The sequence below is a fragment of the Argiope bruennichi genome, chromosome 10 (assembly GCF_947563725.1).
Source record: "Argiope bruennichi chromosome 10, qqArgBrue1.1, whole genome shotgun sequence".
Classification (NCBI taxonomy): Eukaryota; Metazoa; Arthropoda; class Arachnida; order Araneae; family Araneidae; genus Argiope; species Argiope bruennichi.
Genome location: NC_079160.1, coordinates 97,880,299 through 97,897,990, shown reverse-complemented (window position 1 = coordinate 97,897,990; position 17,692 = coordinate 97,880,299). Strand labels below are relative to the sequence as shown.

The window sequence follows — 17,692 nt, the reverse complement described above, 5'->3', positions numbered from 1 at the left end:
ATAAAATGTATAGTTTTGGGATAAACATTATATATTGCAATACAACTTGTTGCATCAGATTCCATTATAGCCTTAATACTGGCTGCAACTATAAAAAGAAAATTAGCTGCAGAGATACCATCCAAATTATATTATATATACTATATAAGTGATGACATCTCTTGATTAAATCTTAATTAACATCCTGATTTCTGTATTAAATTAGCCCATATTAACATCATTCTAAAATATTCTCCTATTTCTTGATTCCATACCCTTTTTTTATTCAATTATTTCTAACACGCATTCATCAAAATTGCATTCCCACACTAGGAACGAAGGGATAGATATCCTTAACACCTGTATATCTAATTAAAAGACATCTAAGATTGTTTGGTCTAAGTCAACACGTGGCAAAGAAATTCCTATCAGAAAAAAAGGAAGTAAAATCACTGAAGAGACAAATTTATCTCTGTTTTGCAATTGTGTCACTATGTAGACAGACGCATTATCTTATCGTTTCTTCCTTATATGCCACCCGCGTAAGATAAATTGAAGTTTATTTCAAAAGTGCCTTCCATTCAGCCTCGCATTTGCAAAACTATATTTACAAAATATGTATATAGATATATTAGCATTTGTTAAGATTCTTTTCCAAATCATGGAATGAGGGAAGATAACGAATAAGCCAAGATGAAATAAAATAAGAAGAAAAGATGAAAAGATAAGTAAAAATTATGGAAGAATGTTCGCGAATAATAATTCCGAGCTTATTTGATTTCAGAAAAAGTCTGTATACTTCAGCTTTTAGATTTCATGGGAAGATGAAGTCTTGGGATGATGTGAGATGCAGTGAAGTAAAAATAACTAATACACCAAGATGAAATAAGATAAGAAGATAAGATAAATAGATAAGTAAAAATTATGAAAGTATGTTCATGAATAAAAATTTCGAGCTTATATAATTTTAGAAATAGTCTGCATACTTCAGCGTTTAGATTTCCTGGGAAGATGAAGTCATGGAATGAGAAGAGTGGCAGTAAAGTAGAGATGATGAATAAGCCAAGATGAGATATTATAAAAAGATAACATAAATAGATAAGTAAAAATTATGAATGAGTTTTCGCGAATAAGAATTTCGAGCTTATATAATTTTAGAAATAGTCTGCATACTTCAGCGTTTAGATTTCCTGGGAAGAAGAAAAAGGGGAAAAATCATGTCACATGTTCGTCTTTTGGGGTTCGTACACGAATTAACAAAGAAAGTAATGATTGTATAAATAAACAATAATTTTGCTATTTATTGATTCAAAAGTATTAAAAATTTGTAGAAATAATAACTTAAAGGAACGATTACATAACTTGTTCAAAATGCTTTCCACCCATGCCAATACAGAGCTGCATTCATCTGATGACATTTCTGTACACTCTATTACGTTTTTGTTCGGTAATGTCACGAAACCCTCTAAAATGTGTTGTTGCAATTCTGCTTTGTTTAAGGGAGGTGACAAATAAACTGCTGTTTTTAAACGACCCCACAAAAAAATCCATAGGAGTTAAATCAGGTGATTTAGGAGGAAATTCGATTGGACCATGCAAGCCAAGTCACTTATCTGAAAACTCGTTATTTTGCCAATGTTTCACAACTGCAGTATGGTGAGCTGGAGGTCCATCATGTTGGAACCAAACATGTGGAAGTACTGTTAGAGGAAGTTTCTCCATAAAATCAGGAATTACCACATTCAGAATCTCCCTAACATCTCCCGCCAGCGTACCATGATACAGTATGCGTACCATCATACAAGCTAGTGGGTTTTGAAAATACCACACCATTCATTCACAGAAAATTGCCTCTGATGATGAATAGCACGCACCGCGAATGGATTTGCGTCTGACCAAAAGTGCGCATTTTGAGTATTTTTGCTTCCATCCTGTTTAAAACAGCATTCGCCTATCCAAATTATGTTTTTCAGGAAAGAGGGATTAGCATCTTCCTGATTAAGAGCCCAATTACAAAAATCTAGACGACGTTGATAATATATTGGCTCCAGTCCTTGCATACCATGAACGCTGAAAGGATGTCATCTATTTCGTCTCAGTATTTTCCACACTGCTGCGCGCGATAGGTTCATTTCTGAAGCAGCAGTACGAACACTACTATGCGGATGACTGCAAAAGTAAGCCAAAATATAAATTTCTTCATCAGTTGAGTGAAGTATGGGCCTACCTGGTCCACCTACAGGATATACGCTTCCTCTTTCAAGCATTCGTTGCACTAATCAGGAAATAAATCTCCTAGAAAGATGTCGGGAATTGAAATATTTACGCCGAAATTCCCGTGCAGTTTCGGTAGTATTGCGATTGCATAAACTGTAAAGTATTAGGATTTCAAAAAGTTCTTCATTGTTATATTGTGATATACTGTTTGTACAGGATGATTGCACTCTCAAAATGTATCAGAAATGTGAAATATTTATGTGCGAGTTATTCTTACGTAAGCTATTGTCCAATGACAGAGCACAAATAACATAATATAATGACGAGTCTGTTGAGATTATGGAACGCACCAATCAGTGGCATATATTTGCATATACAAGCATTTCTAAGTTTTTTTACAACTTCATTGACTGTGCTATTTTTAAATTATATTCTGCAATTCATGATATAAAACTTTGAAGTATTTTTCAGGAAGTATAGATTTTAAAATTTGTATTTAAAACATATGAAACATATGAAACATATGAAACATATTTTATATGAAACATATATATGAAACATATATATGAACATATGATATGAAACATATTTTATTTCTTTATGATACATTCCTTTGTCGCGTCATCTGCACTGAAGCTGTAAGCATTTGCATTTTAATTTGTGATTGACCCCTCACCAACTTTGTTTTTTTGTACAGGGTCCGTATTAAAATTAAAATTTTGTATTTTTTAAAGTTTAATCCCCTGAAAATTTTAATCGATTTCATAACATTTTACATCTTTTTATACTTAAATTTGTAATTTACAGTATATGTCTATGATCAATATTTAAGGAATAAAAGCCTCAGTCAAGGTTTTTTGAGACTCCCTGTATATCATATGTGATTTAGAAAATCAGTATTGATATAGAATTGATGTATAAAATTTCGGTTCTGTTGCTTAAGCTATTCTTCAGTTATCGAATTCTAAAAAAAATAGTGATGTCGTGTCCGGGATACCGCGGAAAGGGGGTGCAGTAGCTTCTGAGGGTAAAGACCCCTGAGCACCCGAGGGCAGAAGCCTGACTTCTAGCTCATAAGAAGATGAAACTTACACATTCACTTGCACAACCCCTTTTTACAGGGGGGGGCACATTCACACACTGTACAGATAGAACACAGATGAAAAACAACCATGCCCGAACCGAGATTCGAACCTGGGACTCCCAGATGACGGGGAAGATGCGTGACCCCTATGCAAGGACACCGGCTCTAAAATAAATGTACTGAGAAATAGGCAACATCCCATAAGATGAATTAAACATAAAATCAGATAAAAATTTATAATTTTGATGTAAATATAATAAGTTACAATGCAGAATGTGGCTGTGTTGACTGATGGTGTTCTGATTCAAACGAATATTTTGCAGGAAATGTCGCTGTTAGCGGATGCGGTTCCTAATTGGATGCAGGTCTATGCATCAATATTTCATAAATGAAACGGGTTTCTTGTTAAAAAGAAAAGACAAGTGTTTAGTTGAAAAACACTTTTTTAGTCCTTTTCATGACTAAGGGGGTTTCCAGTTTTAAAAATGCATTTGAATAGTTATTAGAAAATAACCATACACGTATGTAAATCGGAATAGTATGGTAAAACACAAGGTAAAAATGGGTTATGTGAGAGTATTCTGAACTTGTATATTTTAGAAAGGAATTTGCTGTTGTTCTGCATGTGTTACTGCCGGTTTGGGAAAGTAAGAACCCAATCAACTAAGAACTTAAATTGAAACTTGTGTTCAACTAATTTGAAAACAATTATTTTTGGAATGTGGATAAACGATATATGTTGTTGTTTCTAATGGCACTTGTCATAGACAAGCCCACTGATTTAAGAAGTCAGTGAATTTAAGCCAAGGATGCGTCTCTTGTTCTTTCAATAGCGCCATCTAGGGCCAAGAGTACGACTTAGCTACACACATGTCATAATCCATGGACTTCATTCAGGCATTTCATTCACTCAACCACAGATCGTAGTTTAGTCCTGAATCAGACAACGATCACCCTTGATCCAGTAGCGCCAATGGTATTAATCTTCACAGGGAGGACTTTGTGACTATGACAGATTTACACGGGCGCCAGCCACCACACAACGGAGAGTCTTCGGCCGGCGCAAATCCAACGCCCTGCCAACCAGGTTATGGCATTCTATATACACTCATGTCCAAAATTAAGGTCACAAACATAAACTCTGAGAAAAATGAAAAACTATTCACTGTGTTGCCACGAAATTTGGCACAGAGGTACACTACAATGGAAGAAAGAGCATAGACACATAACAACATGGAAAAGATTTTAATTGAGAATTAAGAAACAGGGCATATGAAAAAGTGTTACATTATGAATCAGAGATAAAGCATTTATCTCGGGAAAAGCCTGTCTAATATGGACTGTGACCACCATGCACTGCTATGCAGGCTTCATACGAGCTTTCATACTGTTTATGAGGGTGTCAATAAATGCTTGGGGCAACAAAGCCCATTCTTCCAAAAGCGCGGCTTTTAACTCTTGGAGGGTATTAGGAGGGGGATTACGCAGTGGAATGGCCCTACAGAGACCATCCCAAACATGTTCAATAGGATTGTGATCCAGAGACCTCGAGGGCCAGTCCGTACGTCGAATATCCTATTCCTCAGGAAAATCATCAACGATCTGGGCTCTGTGTGGGCGCGCGTTATCGTCCATAAATATGAAGTATCGGCCAAAAGCACCCCGGAACAACTTCACATAGACTTCAAGTATATCATCTCTATAGAGATGTGCATTGACAGTACTCGCATCGAAGACGTGCAGTGGTGTATGACTACTCAACATTATGCCACTCCTGACAAGGATTCCTCTGCCACCAAATCTGTCGATTTCTTTTATGTAGGAGGGATGATAGCGAGATCCTCGCTCTCTCCAGATGAAGACTCGACGAGTGTCACTCTGTGTGGTAAATCTCGACTCATCACTGAAAACAACGCTCGCCCACTCTTGCTGCGTCCAAGACTGCTGTGTTAGGGCACCACAAGTAATGGTCTTTCTGTTGGATGCAGTCAAAGGGGCGCACTCAACTGGTCACCGGGCATAAAGGGCCCAGTCCTGCTACACGTCTGTATACTGTTTGTCTGGAAATTCTTATTCCAGACGCAGCAGCAAGGTCAAGAGCAAGTTGAGGAGCCATTGTCAGCTTATATCGTCGTACGCTTAATGCCAAATAGCGATCCTGTGCAGGCATCTTTGTTCTGTGACGGCCTTGGCCGGCCTTCCTGGTTACATTACCATTGTTTGGAATTGATTCCACAACCTGGATACCACTTTCGGTGCCACTTGTAACCATCGAGCTACTTCCGCTTGAGACTGCCTAGCTTCAAGCGTGCCAACGGCTCTCCATCTCAAGGAATCGTCTAAACGATTATGAGAACTCATTCTCACTGGAAACATGTTAAATTTTTTGTTTTAATTCAATATTCACAAAATTGCAGACAAAAATTCCAGATGCTTAAAGTCTAATTTCAGTAGTTCCTCAAAAATTAACGCTAAACAACATTTTTTCCCACAACAAAGGTTAATATCGTGTTCCCGGTTCTTCACAATATATTAAATATAATTTGTTTAAATTTTACTGGTAGCCATTTAAAATAACTTTGAAAAACATTTTTGTGACCTTAATTTTGGACATGACTGTATATGTGTCTATATGTTAAAATACTTTCAATTGAAGAAGAACTTTATTTAATAAGATTAAATATCAAATTTCATCTACTTAAATTTTTGATTGGTTATCATGGACAAGAAGTAATTAATTGATAGACAGATTGGACAGCCCATTGATGGGAAGGTAATTTACTGTTTCAAATATGCCTATAGTAAACTGACAACAGGAACAACAATAAATAAGGTAATAAACCAAAATTCACATCTCAAAAAGGCTGAAAATATAGTATTCACTCATTTTTTCCAAGGCATATGACAAAACGGCATCAAATAAAAAATTTTAATAAGGGGTTTATGATTCACATCTTAAAAAAGCTGAAAATATTCGCCAATATATTTACCTAGACATGTGGGACTAGAGATCAATTTGTGAAACCTAAAATTAAAACTGTTTAGCAGGAAATAAATGAAAATACATTGTGACCTTTACAGAAAAATGGAATTTCTTAAATGAGGATAACGAAAGTTGACTTATTTACTATTGAAAACGAAGATAAAAAAATCTACAAAACTGATAAAATCACTGCAAATAATTTTTGGTAAGGGGTTTTGATTATCACAAAGCTCACTCACAAAGGAAAATTAAAAATAAGAAAAATGTTTATATCAACTCAATCATAGTCATCAACCTGCTAATTTCATATGTATTGTTGTTTCTTATGGCACTTAGACAAGCCCGCTGTTACTAAGACAGCGATTTAAGCCCATAGGCGGTGCGTCTCTGGTTTCAGTAGCAACAACCAAGACCAAAAGAACGATTTTTTGCCACTCACGCATCACTCATTCGCTTCCACAACCCTTTTTTTACAGGAGGGCACGTTCACACAACCCACAGATAGAACAGAGGAAGAACAAACATGCCCGTACCGTGACTCAAACTCAGGACGCCCAGATTAAGATAAAACGCACTACCCTTATGCCAGGACTCCGGCTAACATCACCTGTAAATTTAAGATACTGGGAAAGATGAAATCCGCGTCACTTTCAAGTGGAGGTTTTGTTGAAGAAAATAAGAAAGTCCTTAAACAATTTTTCAAGTAATACTAAATCAAGGTCTTTCGCCTCAAGTTTTCATGTAATTAGAAATAAAGGTTTGTTATTTCAATAAAACAAGTATTTTCAAATAAAGAAGTGCAACTGGAATGTATCTATAATTCCAACTATGAAACTATATTTTTACTATTGTGCAACTATATTTTTACTATTAATTCGCTGTCCAAATGCCAAAGACAATTAAAAATGCTATCCTAGTTTTAAGACAGGACCGTGGTGGTCTGGTTGTAAGGTCTCGGCTTCGAAACCGAAGGGTTTCAGGTTAGAAATCCGATTCCAACAAAGAACCGTCGTGTACACGGGTCTGGTGCACGTTAAACCGTTCGTGCCAAACGTCTTCTCGCTGGTGTGACGTGGAGAAGGGGTGCCAGGTCAGGTGTCGTCCTCGTCATCTCATGGAGGTTCAAAATTACAAGATTCGTTCCAAAATATCCCTAGTGTTGCTTTAAAACGGGGCGTTAATATAACTAAACTAAACTTATTTTTAAGTAATACTTCATTTTTTAAAGTAATACTTCATTTAATTATCGCCCTGTATTAAATGAATTATTTTATATTACTCCAGATACTTCATTTTTAGACTTCAAACCTAGGGTTCTATTAATAATACATTAAATCATGGCCAAAAAAAACCTTCAGTTCTATTCAGAAAATACCATATGCCAGTACAGATAGAATAGTAGAATTCATTAATTAACTACATACAAAATGTAAAGTGCACCTTGCTTATTCACCCCAAAACAATTTTGGATTCAATTCTATGATTTCTAAAAGAAATTTTATTATAAGATTCTTTTTTTCTAATTCAGTAAATTGAATTAAAAAAATACTAAAAAATAAAATTGACGATGTGAATTGAATATTTGTTCTGTAAATAGGACATCAGACGTTCCAGCAAATAAGTTATACTTTTAATTTTGTCCTATAACTCAAGCAAATGGATAAGAATAGCTGGGTATATTCTTTCTAAAAAGAAAATCAAAAATTTATGCATTATGAAATTTCAATTTCAATTAAAATCTCTTTATGAAAACAAACTAAAAAAATTAAAAATTATTTCTGAAATCAAACTAAAAAAAGATACAATTGTATTTAGAGAGCTCTAATGCTGCTACTACTAAAACACAGATGAACATAACCAAATTAGTGAAAATAGCAAGTTAATATTAGCAAAAAGAATAAATATAGAATCAAAAAGGAAGAAAATAAGAATCCGGCCTGAAGACTTTCTCAAGTCAAGATCCATGAGGCAAGGATTCAAACAATGGATTTTTTTTCTGTGAGGGGTCTGACGTTTTTCAGATCACGAAGGGTCAATATTTTTGGACAAACGTCAGACCCCTCACAGAAAAAAATCTCTTGTTTGAATCCCTGCCTCAGGGTGACCTTTGAGAAAGTCTTCAAGCTGGATTCTTATTTTCTTCCCTTTTGATTCAATATTTATTCTTTTTGCTAATATCAACTTGGTATTTCCACTAATTCTTTCTACACACGTTTTCTTGTATGCTTAATTTGGGCTCAGTAAAGTTGTTATTCAAAAATTAATCGCATATTTTTATTGTTTATTCAAAATAATGCATAAAAGTTCTTTTTGCTTTGCAGCATCATGCGAAGTAAGTAGTTGCAAGAGAACCTATAGAATGATTAAGCAGTTTCAGGTGTTCTGATCTAAAAAAATGTAGATTGGAGGAGTCGAGGATGAATGGATGCAGTTGATCTCACATCAGATGCCAGATTTTCCTCGATAGAAATCAGATGACGCAGCCGAAATGTCATTTATGAATGAAAAGGTTATAAGTATCAGTGGTAAGTGTGGGAGTACGCATGTTTATGTTAATGATGATGATTTAAGAAAAAAGAGTAGACAAAAACGTCTTTTTCACCATCTGACTGAATAGTACGTTTTCAAAACTATTTCTTTATGCGAGAAATGAGAGGAATTTTTATGTTTTCATGCCCGAGGAGATTGGTACAAATAATTTCGTACAAAATAATTGTTAACTGAAGTTATAAAAATATAAAAAAATTCTACTCCGTTGCAGCTTGGTGTCCTATTTATCAGAACTTTTTTTAATTCGCTGATTGAGAAAATATTTTTTTAAAAAAATTCATATTTAAGATATGTATAATGTATAAGAGATATTTTTTTTATTATTTTCTCTTGTACAAAGCATACAAAAAGAAAATATTGTAATTATGAGGGGAGGAGGCGAATTGAAATTAGAGATTTTGACGTATCTGCACGTTTGAGGCAATCCTAAGTTTGTAAAACTCATTTTGGCATTATGTCTGCCAGCTGGGAGCATAAAATTTGTTATAAATATTTTACATTAAATTTGTAGATCCCTTTCAAGTTCAGAACTCAAATTCATTCAGAGGTGATATCTCTGTTAATTGTTTTCTAAGACAAGGCAGCTGGATAAATATAAGGCATAAAGAACTGAATAGAAAAAATTAGATACACATGTTTGGCATCTTAAAATGTCGATTTTTTTTCATCGAAATCGTTCAGAGGTTTAATAGTTTATCAATTTGCACTTTCTCATGCATTTAAACGCAATAATTCAAAAACTCATAGATTTAAGTAAATGACATTTCGCAATTATTCTTGTGACTATCGCTTTAATTCTATGTCAAATTTTGATTTCAATCGGCCGAAAATAAAGCATCCAAAATACGTCTTCAGTTTTCCAATGATTGTCTATAAAAAGTCATTGAACATTCAACATTCTATAAAAGTCATTGAACATTGAGTCAAAAGTCATAGATTCAACATTTATTGAATCTATGGTACGCCAAATGTCGTACCATAGATTCAATAAAAATGTTAGATTCAGACCATAGATCCATATTTCCTAACTATTCTTCGCCAATGTCATGTCAGGCATTCGCGACTTAACTCCATGTCAAAGGAGAAGGGGGAAGACACCTTTATTCGTGAATACGCGAGAATGTTTTGGAGAAGCAAATCCCGCTAGCATTTTATTCTCTATTCTAGTTATTTGGTTTCGACGATAGATTCAGTAAAAATGTTACATTCACTTCAAATATCCATATTCCGTAATTATTATTCGTCGATCTCATGTAAGGCGTTCGCAATCTAACACAAGGTCAGAGAAGAAGGGTTGGTGACAGTTTTATTCGAGATTATGCGAGAATGTTTTTAGAAGCAAACCCCGCTAATTATTTTATTTCCTGTTCTAATTATTCTGTCTCGACATTACATTCAATATAAATGTTAGATTCAGGCCAAATATCAAATTTCATAACTACTGTTCGGTAATGTCATGCCAGGCATTCGTGACTTAATCCAAGGTCAAAGGAGAAGAGGAGAGACATTTTTATTCCAGAATATGTGAGAGTGTTTTGGAGAAAGTATTCCAGCTGGTTATTGTATTATTTATTTTAGCTATTCTGTTTCAACGATAGACTAAGAAAAAAATAATACATTCAGGCCAAAGATTCATATTTCATAATTATTATTCTTTCATATCATGTAAGGCATTCGCGACTTCACCAAAAGTTAAAGGTGAAGATGAGAGACACCTTTGTTCGAGAATATGCGAGAATGTTGTGAAGAAGCAAATCCCACTAGTTATTTTATTCCCTATTCTATCTTTTCTGTTTCGACGGTAGATACAGTGGTTAGATTCAGGTCAAGGATTCATATTTCATAAATATTGTTCGGTAATGTCATGTCAGGCATGTGGAACCTAACCTAAAGTCCATAAGGTCCAAGGAGGGGGGGGGATCTTTATTAGAGAATATGCGAGAACATTTTGAAATAGCCACTCCAGCTATTTATTTTGTTTTGTTCATAACTCAAGGCGGAAGATATTAAGTGACGATTATAAAGTACCTGAATCACATCACAAAATAAATGCTTTTATGTTACTGTTGATCGAATTTTAAAATGCTTTGTTTCCTTTTTATGACTTTCATAAGCCATGATTCTAGATTTCATTATGAATGATTATGTAAAATTTTGTTAACATCATTGCATTGTGCGCAATTTTGTTGCCCTACGGATTTGTAAAATCGCAACGTAATGGGATTTAATGATATAAAGAAGAGATTTTTTTTGTGTGTATTGATCGTCCAATTTAGCAATGTATCACGTTTCAGATTTTATATAACAAGACCGAAAAAATGATGTTTCATAATATTAGTCACAACGCGGGGCGTAAAAATTGCCTGAAATTACAATATAATAGAAATTTATGGAAAAAAAAAATTTATAATTAGAAGTTTCACAAATTACCTACAAGATGAAATCGTGGTAAGATGTATTTTAAAAGATATTTATTCTTTATATTGTTGGAATTCTTTTAGTTTTAAAAACAGAAAATTTAAGAAGCAGTTCTTTTATAAAATTAATTAAAATACAATTGATGTTAAAAATTTTGGAAAGAAAATGTTTTAGTAATGGTGGGCAGGTCTTATTACTGAAAGGTCTTACTTAAGCTTTTCATTGCTGCTTCGAAAATTAAAATAATTTTACTGTTTCATGAAATCTTAAAATATCACGGCTAAAAACATCAACAACCTAAAAAATTATTAATTTTTAACTTTATTAATTCTATTATTATCATATTGAATCTAAAAATTTATAAATAAAATAAGTTATAATAACTGAAATAAAATTTATAGCATTGTATTCTTATAGTTGTATTAAAATGTATTGAAATCATATTATTTTGCTTAATTATTATCTCTTTTTTCTATTAATATTACTTGATATTTAATTTAAAATCTTGATGGGCCATTTTCTTGTGCTAGATTTAAAAAACAGGGTTAACAAATTATTTTCATTAACTTCCATATTTTTATATTTATAGATACAATTATAACTATTGCAAGATAATATCTTCAAAAAATTGCTTAATAATAATGATATAATTAGCTTAAATATGCTCTTTGTAATTAATTCAATAATGCCAGTTTACAGTAATTAAAGTTATAAGGATGTATGTTCCTAATAAGAAAACATTTTATTAAATAACTTTTTCGGGTCATTTTTACTAATATGGATTTAAAGGATTAATTATAGATTAAGTAACATTACCTTCATTAAAGGCAAAGCATTCAGCCCATTTTCGTTCCGCGTGTTCCTTGAAATTAAGTTTAGACTCGAATTCGTTTGGTAGGTAATACATTTTTTTTCTAGTCTATATGTCTTTTCAAGCAATTTATACTTTTAGCTTACCAAAAATTAAAAAAAGAACGGAAATGTTATTTTTTTGTTTACTTAAAATGTTATTGTTTACTTAAAACTTACTCCTTAATTTCCAATCTTTAGGCTTTGAGTTGTTTTGAATCGTCTCTCCTTGTTGAATTAATTAGAGATTATGCCGAAATTTGTTTTTCGCCTTCATTTTCTCAATATTTTTTTTTACTTCTCCTGCGTTGTCTGGTGTGTGTGCATTTTATTTATTGATGCTTTACTTTTAATGTTTTGTATTTTTTTCATTATGATTTATTTATCGTATTAAAACTGATATAAAATGTGTTCTATCTTCCACATTGTAGAGATTTTATTATTATAAAACTTTCTACATTTGAAAAGTAAATATTAGTTTATATGCTTAATTGGTAATTTTAAGATGGTAATTTTATAGATATTTAACTAAATCAATTAATATAACTTACAGTAGGCATTCTCTCTAATCATAAACAAATGACTTGGAATGTTTTCACTTTGTGCCAAACGATTTCTTGGAAAAATTGAAGTCAAAATGATATAAAAAATGAATGATTGGATATATTGTTTGTATATAAGAAATGTGGTTGTGTTTTGTCCTACAAAAATGCTTTTTTTTCCCTCGTATACGTGATATGCAGAGAAAGTATATTAATCGTCAAAAAATTCGAACTTGAGATTTTGACGAATCTCATGTTTTAGACCTCCCTCAGTTCTAAAAACACATTTGTGGAAACGTCCGTCTGTCTGTTTATGACAAAGAAAACTCAACAATGCTTTCAGCTAGACTGTTGAAATTTGGTATACGACCTTTGCATCAGGATAGCAAATTTTTATCAAAGTATTAATTTTGAGTAAAATCTGTACCGCGGAAATCCGTCTATCCGGCTGTTTGAGTATAAATGAATACGATAATTACAAAATAGAGAGAGCTAGATAGATAAGATCAGGTACACGGATTTATCATCTATAGTGTAAACACCTGTCAAATTTTAAGTCAAATCCAACTAAGGGTTGATTATCTGTCGGTTTTTACTTTCAGAAATATGTAAATGTCGATAATTCAAAAACGCAGTGACAAAAATATGTTAAATTCGACATGTAATTTTGTGACTACAATTACAATTAAGCTTCTGTTTCAATTGGTTGAGAAAAACAAGTCTAAAACACAAATTTGATTTGTTGTTGTTGTTGTTAGTTATGGCACATGCCATAGACAAGCCAGCTTACGAACAAATTCGATTTTTTGGATACTGTTAACGCATGCTAGGGATTAATCGCCAAATAAGTCGCCAAGGTGACACGATAGGTTCAGCTAAATGCTTAACTCACGCCAAAAGTAAATTTCGTAACAATTGTAAATCAATGCCATGTGAGGCATTATCTGACATGATACATTTATTAGAGAATATGCGAGAACGTTTTAAGGAGACAACTCCCACTGGTTTACAGAATCAATTGGAATTTCTTACTGAAAACAGATTTCCTTGGCCAGTTTAGTGATTATTACAGTGAGCGATTGAAAGCAGATAAAGCGAAACCAAAGCAGCAGTCAAGCTATCTATTACAATAATGATAGATTATTTTTAGTTAATTTTAAATGAGGAAATGAATGAACGAAATCTAAGAGACCATGTAACATATTGGTACTCAAATATACGCGTGTATCTATTTACCACATATCGTATAGTATTTTTAAAACACTGGAGTCAATGACATGCAACATTACATTTTATATGCATAAATTTACGCGAAATAGCAGTAAACTTACAAATACTTTAGCATCTTCAAAATGAAATTTTGGTAAGATATATTTTGAAAAAGAATTCTTTTAATAAAATTCTATTATTTATCGTGTAATAGCATAAAAATATCTTTTTTTCTCGCTTGTGAAAAATCTAGTTTTTTCCATTTGCGTTTCTAAGTAACTTTTAAAATACTAGAGTCAATGATACGCAACATCACATTTTATATACACAAATGTACGCGAAGTATGAGTATATTTACAAATTCTATAACATCTTCAAATAATTATAGAATTCTTTTTGAAAAGTTCTATTATTAAGAATTTTCGAAAAGCATTCTTTTAATAATAATAGTTAGGTTTAATTCCTCAAAAAATTCAAAATCATCAATATCATAGATTATAAGACTTTTGGTATCTAACTCACGTAGTATAATAAAATGTATTTAACTCATAAATAGTGACAGTGGTCTCTTCGAATCTTTTTTGCATACTCTCAAATAAAGGTGTTATTTCCCTTCTCACACATGCTTAAAATTTTGAATTTTGAAAAAAAGCATGAACTTCATTGAATGGTCAGCTTTTTAGTTTGAAAATCCTGCAAATGGTAATTTTGTATTTCGTAGTATAATAAAGAAAACCAAGGGTATTTTTTTATTATTAACCATATGTAGTGGTAAATAGGAAGATCTTATTCATGTGTGATCTTTAAAGATTTTTTTTTTGAAAATTAGTTTCTAAAATTCGATTAATACACAAATACCATAAAACTGAATGTGTATTTTTATATGTTTACGACAGACGGTCAGTGACTGGCTGTTTTGGGCTTCATATTTCATACAACCAAATTTGATTTGATTTTTGCATGCTAAATCATCTGTACTGAATTCAGTCTAACTCTTTAAGTTTTGTATTTACCATGTTCACTGATACTCGGACAGACTTCTTCTGAATGAATTTTGTTTGAAATTTGAAAGAAATCTACAAGTTTGATGTAAAATACATATACCAAATTTCATACATCTAGCTCAAAGTTTTTTTAATTGTTGTGTTCTCAGATATACATGCATAATTATAAAAATGTGGTTTTGGGATTCAGGATGATATGAAATTCAGGATCATCAAAATATTAAGTTCAATTGTTTTTACAATTTTATAATTTTTCTTTGTATTCGTATGTAAAAAAGAAAAAAGAAAAAGTCTATAGTTTGTTACAGTAAAACTAGTCTTTTAAAACTTAAATATTAATTCAAATAATTAAATTATTAAATAATTAAAATTATTACCTTGTAAATTAATAACTTTATAAAAGTGTTTTAAAAATAGATTTTTATAAGAATTTATTTTTAATATGTCATGAAATTTTAATGTTTAAATTAAATATTTTATAATCAATTATTTTACATTCTTCAAAAATTACTCTAGCAGGCTTTTGTTTTCATTCCATATAAAAAAATCAAGTAAAATAATTTCATTTAATTCAATTTATATTACATGTGTTTAATTTGCATTTGTGTTACACAAATATAAGGAGCCGTCTTTATATTTATTTCCATATTATCTTCAAATATTTATGTTGCAAACTGCTTTCCTGTTACAATCCATAAAAATTGCTGAATTGCAACCTTAAATAGTGTAATTCAGACAATCGAATATTTATATATTAAAAAGTAATAAGAATTGTTTCAATATATTTTTATGTAGAAAATACAGCTTTTCCTAGTAACACTTACTTATTACATTTCCTTTGTTGAATTTGTTTTTAGTAGGTCATTTTGTTGCTTTTAAAAAAACAATCACCAAAAAAAAAAAAAACGTAAGCATTTAACAGGTGGAAGTTTTTTTATATGGTATTTTCAATGTAATTTTTACCAAAAATAATCGGATGAAAAATGAAAGAAAAAACATATAAATTCCTGCTTTAATTTTACTGCTGTTATAACGTTGAGAGTTTAATTCAATTCATTCATTGATTTGCTTTTTTTCTATTCATATTTTTTTTTATTTCTACTTTCTTTTAAAATGCAGTCAATCGCATTTGTTGGACAGCATTTTTAAAAAATTCAGATTTTCTTTGATTGTCTCAACAGATAAATAAAAAATTTTAAGAAATTATATGCAACTCTAATCAGTTCACTTTTTTTCTTTTTTGTATGTTTTGCATGAAAATAATTTTGAAAAATCCGAGTGCCAATCCCATATAATAATAATCATCCTATCATTACTCTATCGATTCTTTGCCCGATTCGATTCCCATTTCCTTACTCCTAATTACAAATTTAAAATAACTCCCAAAAACTTACTTTATTTTTATTATTACATTAGAAAAATTTTCTTTCATCTAACCTTTAATGTAAGATAAGATAATAATTATTGAAATCGATGCATTCTAAATAGGGAAGGAAGTGGATATTTGCATTGTAACAAATAGATGGATATCCCTCTAGCTGCTATAGAGAGAAACAGAAAATTAACCACTTGTCGTCATTAGGATTTGTCTAAAATGTGTATGAATTAATTTTTTTGTATTTAATTGTTTGTGACTGTAGCCTTTAGATCCTAAATCTAATTTTTTTTTGAGCTAACTGACCTCTCACTCCAGAGGCCCGAGTTCAATTCCCGCTGCTTGAACCAAATTTGTGACTGAATGATTTAAGAATGGCAGACGCCGGCAAGCTCAAATAAAATTAGATTTATGATCTTATGAGTTACAGTCACAAATAATTAGATACAAAACAATCAACACATAAACATAAAAGTCTTAACGACACTACATTTCCAACGGCTAGAGGTTGACTTTCTGTTTCTCTCTGTAGTCGCTAGAGGACTATCCTTTTATTTGTTACAATATTCAATATTAGGAGTCAAAGCTCAAATTAAACTTCAGCTGTTCAGAATTCACCATCTGTTCCCTCATTAGGGGGCCGTGGTGGCCTGGCGGTAACGTCTCGGCTTCGGAGGGTTTCAGGTTCGTGACCCGATTCCACCGAAGAACCGTCATTTAAGCGGGTGTGGGGCACGTTAAATCCATCCGGACCAAGCGTCCTCGTGCTGGCGTGGATGGAGAGGGGAGAACCAGTTCGGGTGTCGTCCTCTTCATCTGACCGCGGTTCAAAATTACGAGGTCCGCCACAAAATATCCCTAGTGTTGCTTTAAAAACAGGGAGTTAATATAATTAAACTAAACCTTCCATTAGGCAAAATTCTAAGAGAATAATTTAATTCGAAGAATTTAAATTCATATTTCATCAATTTTATCCAATCATTTGCACTATTGACCTCGGTCGACGATCAGGTTCACCGGTATTATTGGATATATTTCATTTCTCTGAAATCGTGTATATATAATTTCAAGTCCACGATTCCGCTAAATTGCCAGGCATTAAAGCCATGATATTTTAACTGTTTTTCTTGAATTCTATTTATTTTGTACAGATTATTTCTAATGGAGACCAGTACCTTAATATCATAGCATTAATAAAAGCATAAATATGCGGTTCATCTATTTGATAAATTTCGCTTCACATTCCTATTTGTCAGACATTAAAAACAGAATCCTTTCTATTTAGCTTTCAACAATGAAGGAAAATAATGCAATAAAATATTTGATGAAATTACTAAATTCAAAGGAATAACATTGTTACCTAATTAATCATAATCTTATTATTAGCAATTGGGCACAAAAAAAATTTAAAACTACTTTACTATAGCTAAAATTTGCAAAACTATTAAATCATTACAATTAAAAATATATTTTTTTAAATTT

The 17,692-nt window shown here is 32.0% G+C and overlaps 2 protein-coding genes across 3 annotated transcripts in view; one reads left to right on the top strand and one right to left on the bottom strand.

Moving 5' to 3' along the window:
- Nucleotides 1-17,692, bottom strand: part of LOC129987558 (peroxidase-like) — a 73,035-nt gene that overhangs the window by 51,134 nt on the left and 4,209 nt on the right. Inside the window, exon 1 of one of the 2 annotated variants that reach the window (XM_056095526.1) lies at nucleotides 2,207-2,390. The exons of the other annotated variant lie outside the window; for it this stretch is intronic. Coding sequence (XP_055951501.1) covers nucleotides 2,207-2,246 — 40 coding nt within the window. The 5' untranslated portion in view covers nucleotides 2,247-2,390. Of the gene's footprint in view, nucleotides 1-2,206; nucleotides 2,391-17,692 lie in introns of those variants that run through there. 2 annotated transcript variants of the gene reach the window in all.
- LOC129987557 (peroxidase-like) overlaps nucleotides 11,153-17,692 on the top strand; it is a 45,898-nt gene continuing 39,358 nt past the window's right edge. The window contains exon 1 of the mRNA XM_056095523.1: nucleotides 11,153-11,261. Within this exon, the coding sequence (XP_055951498.1) occupies nucleotides 11,251-11,261 (11 nt within the window). The 5' untranslated portion in view covers nucleotides 11,153-11,250. The remainder of the gene's footprint in view (nucleotides 11,262-17,692) is intronic.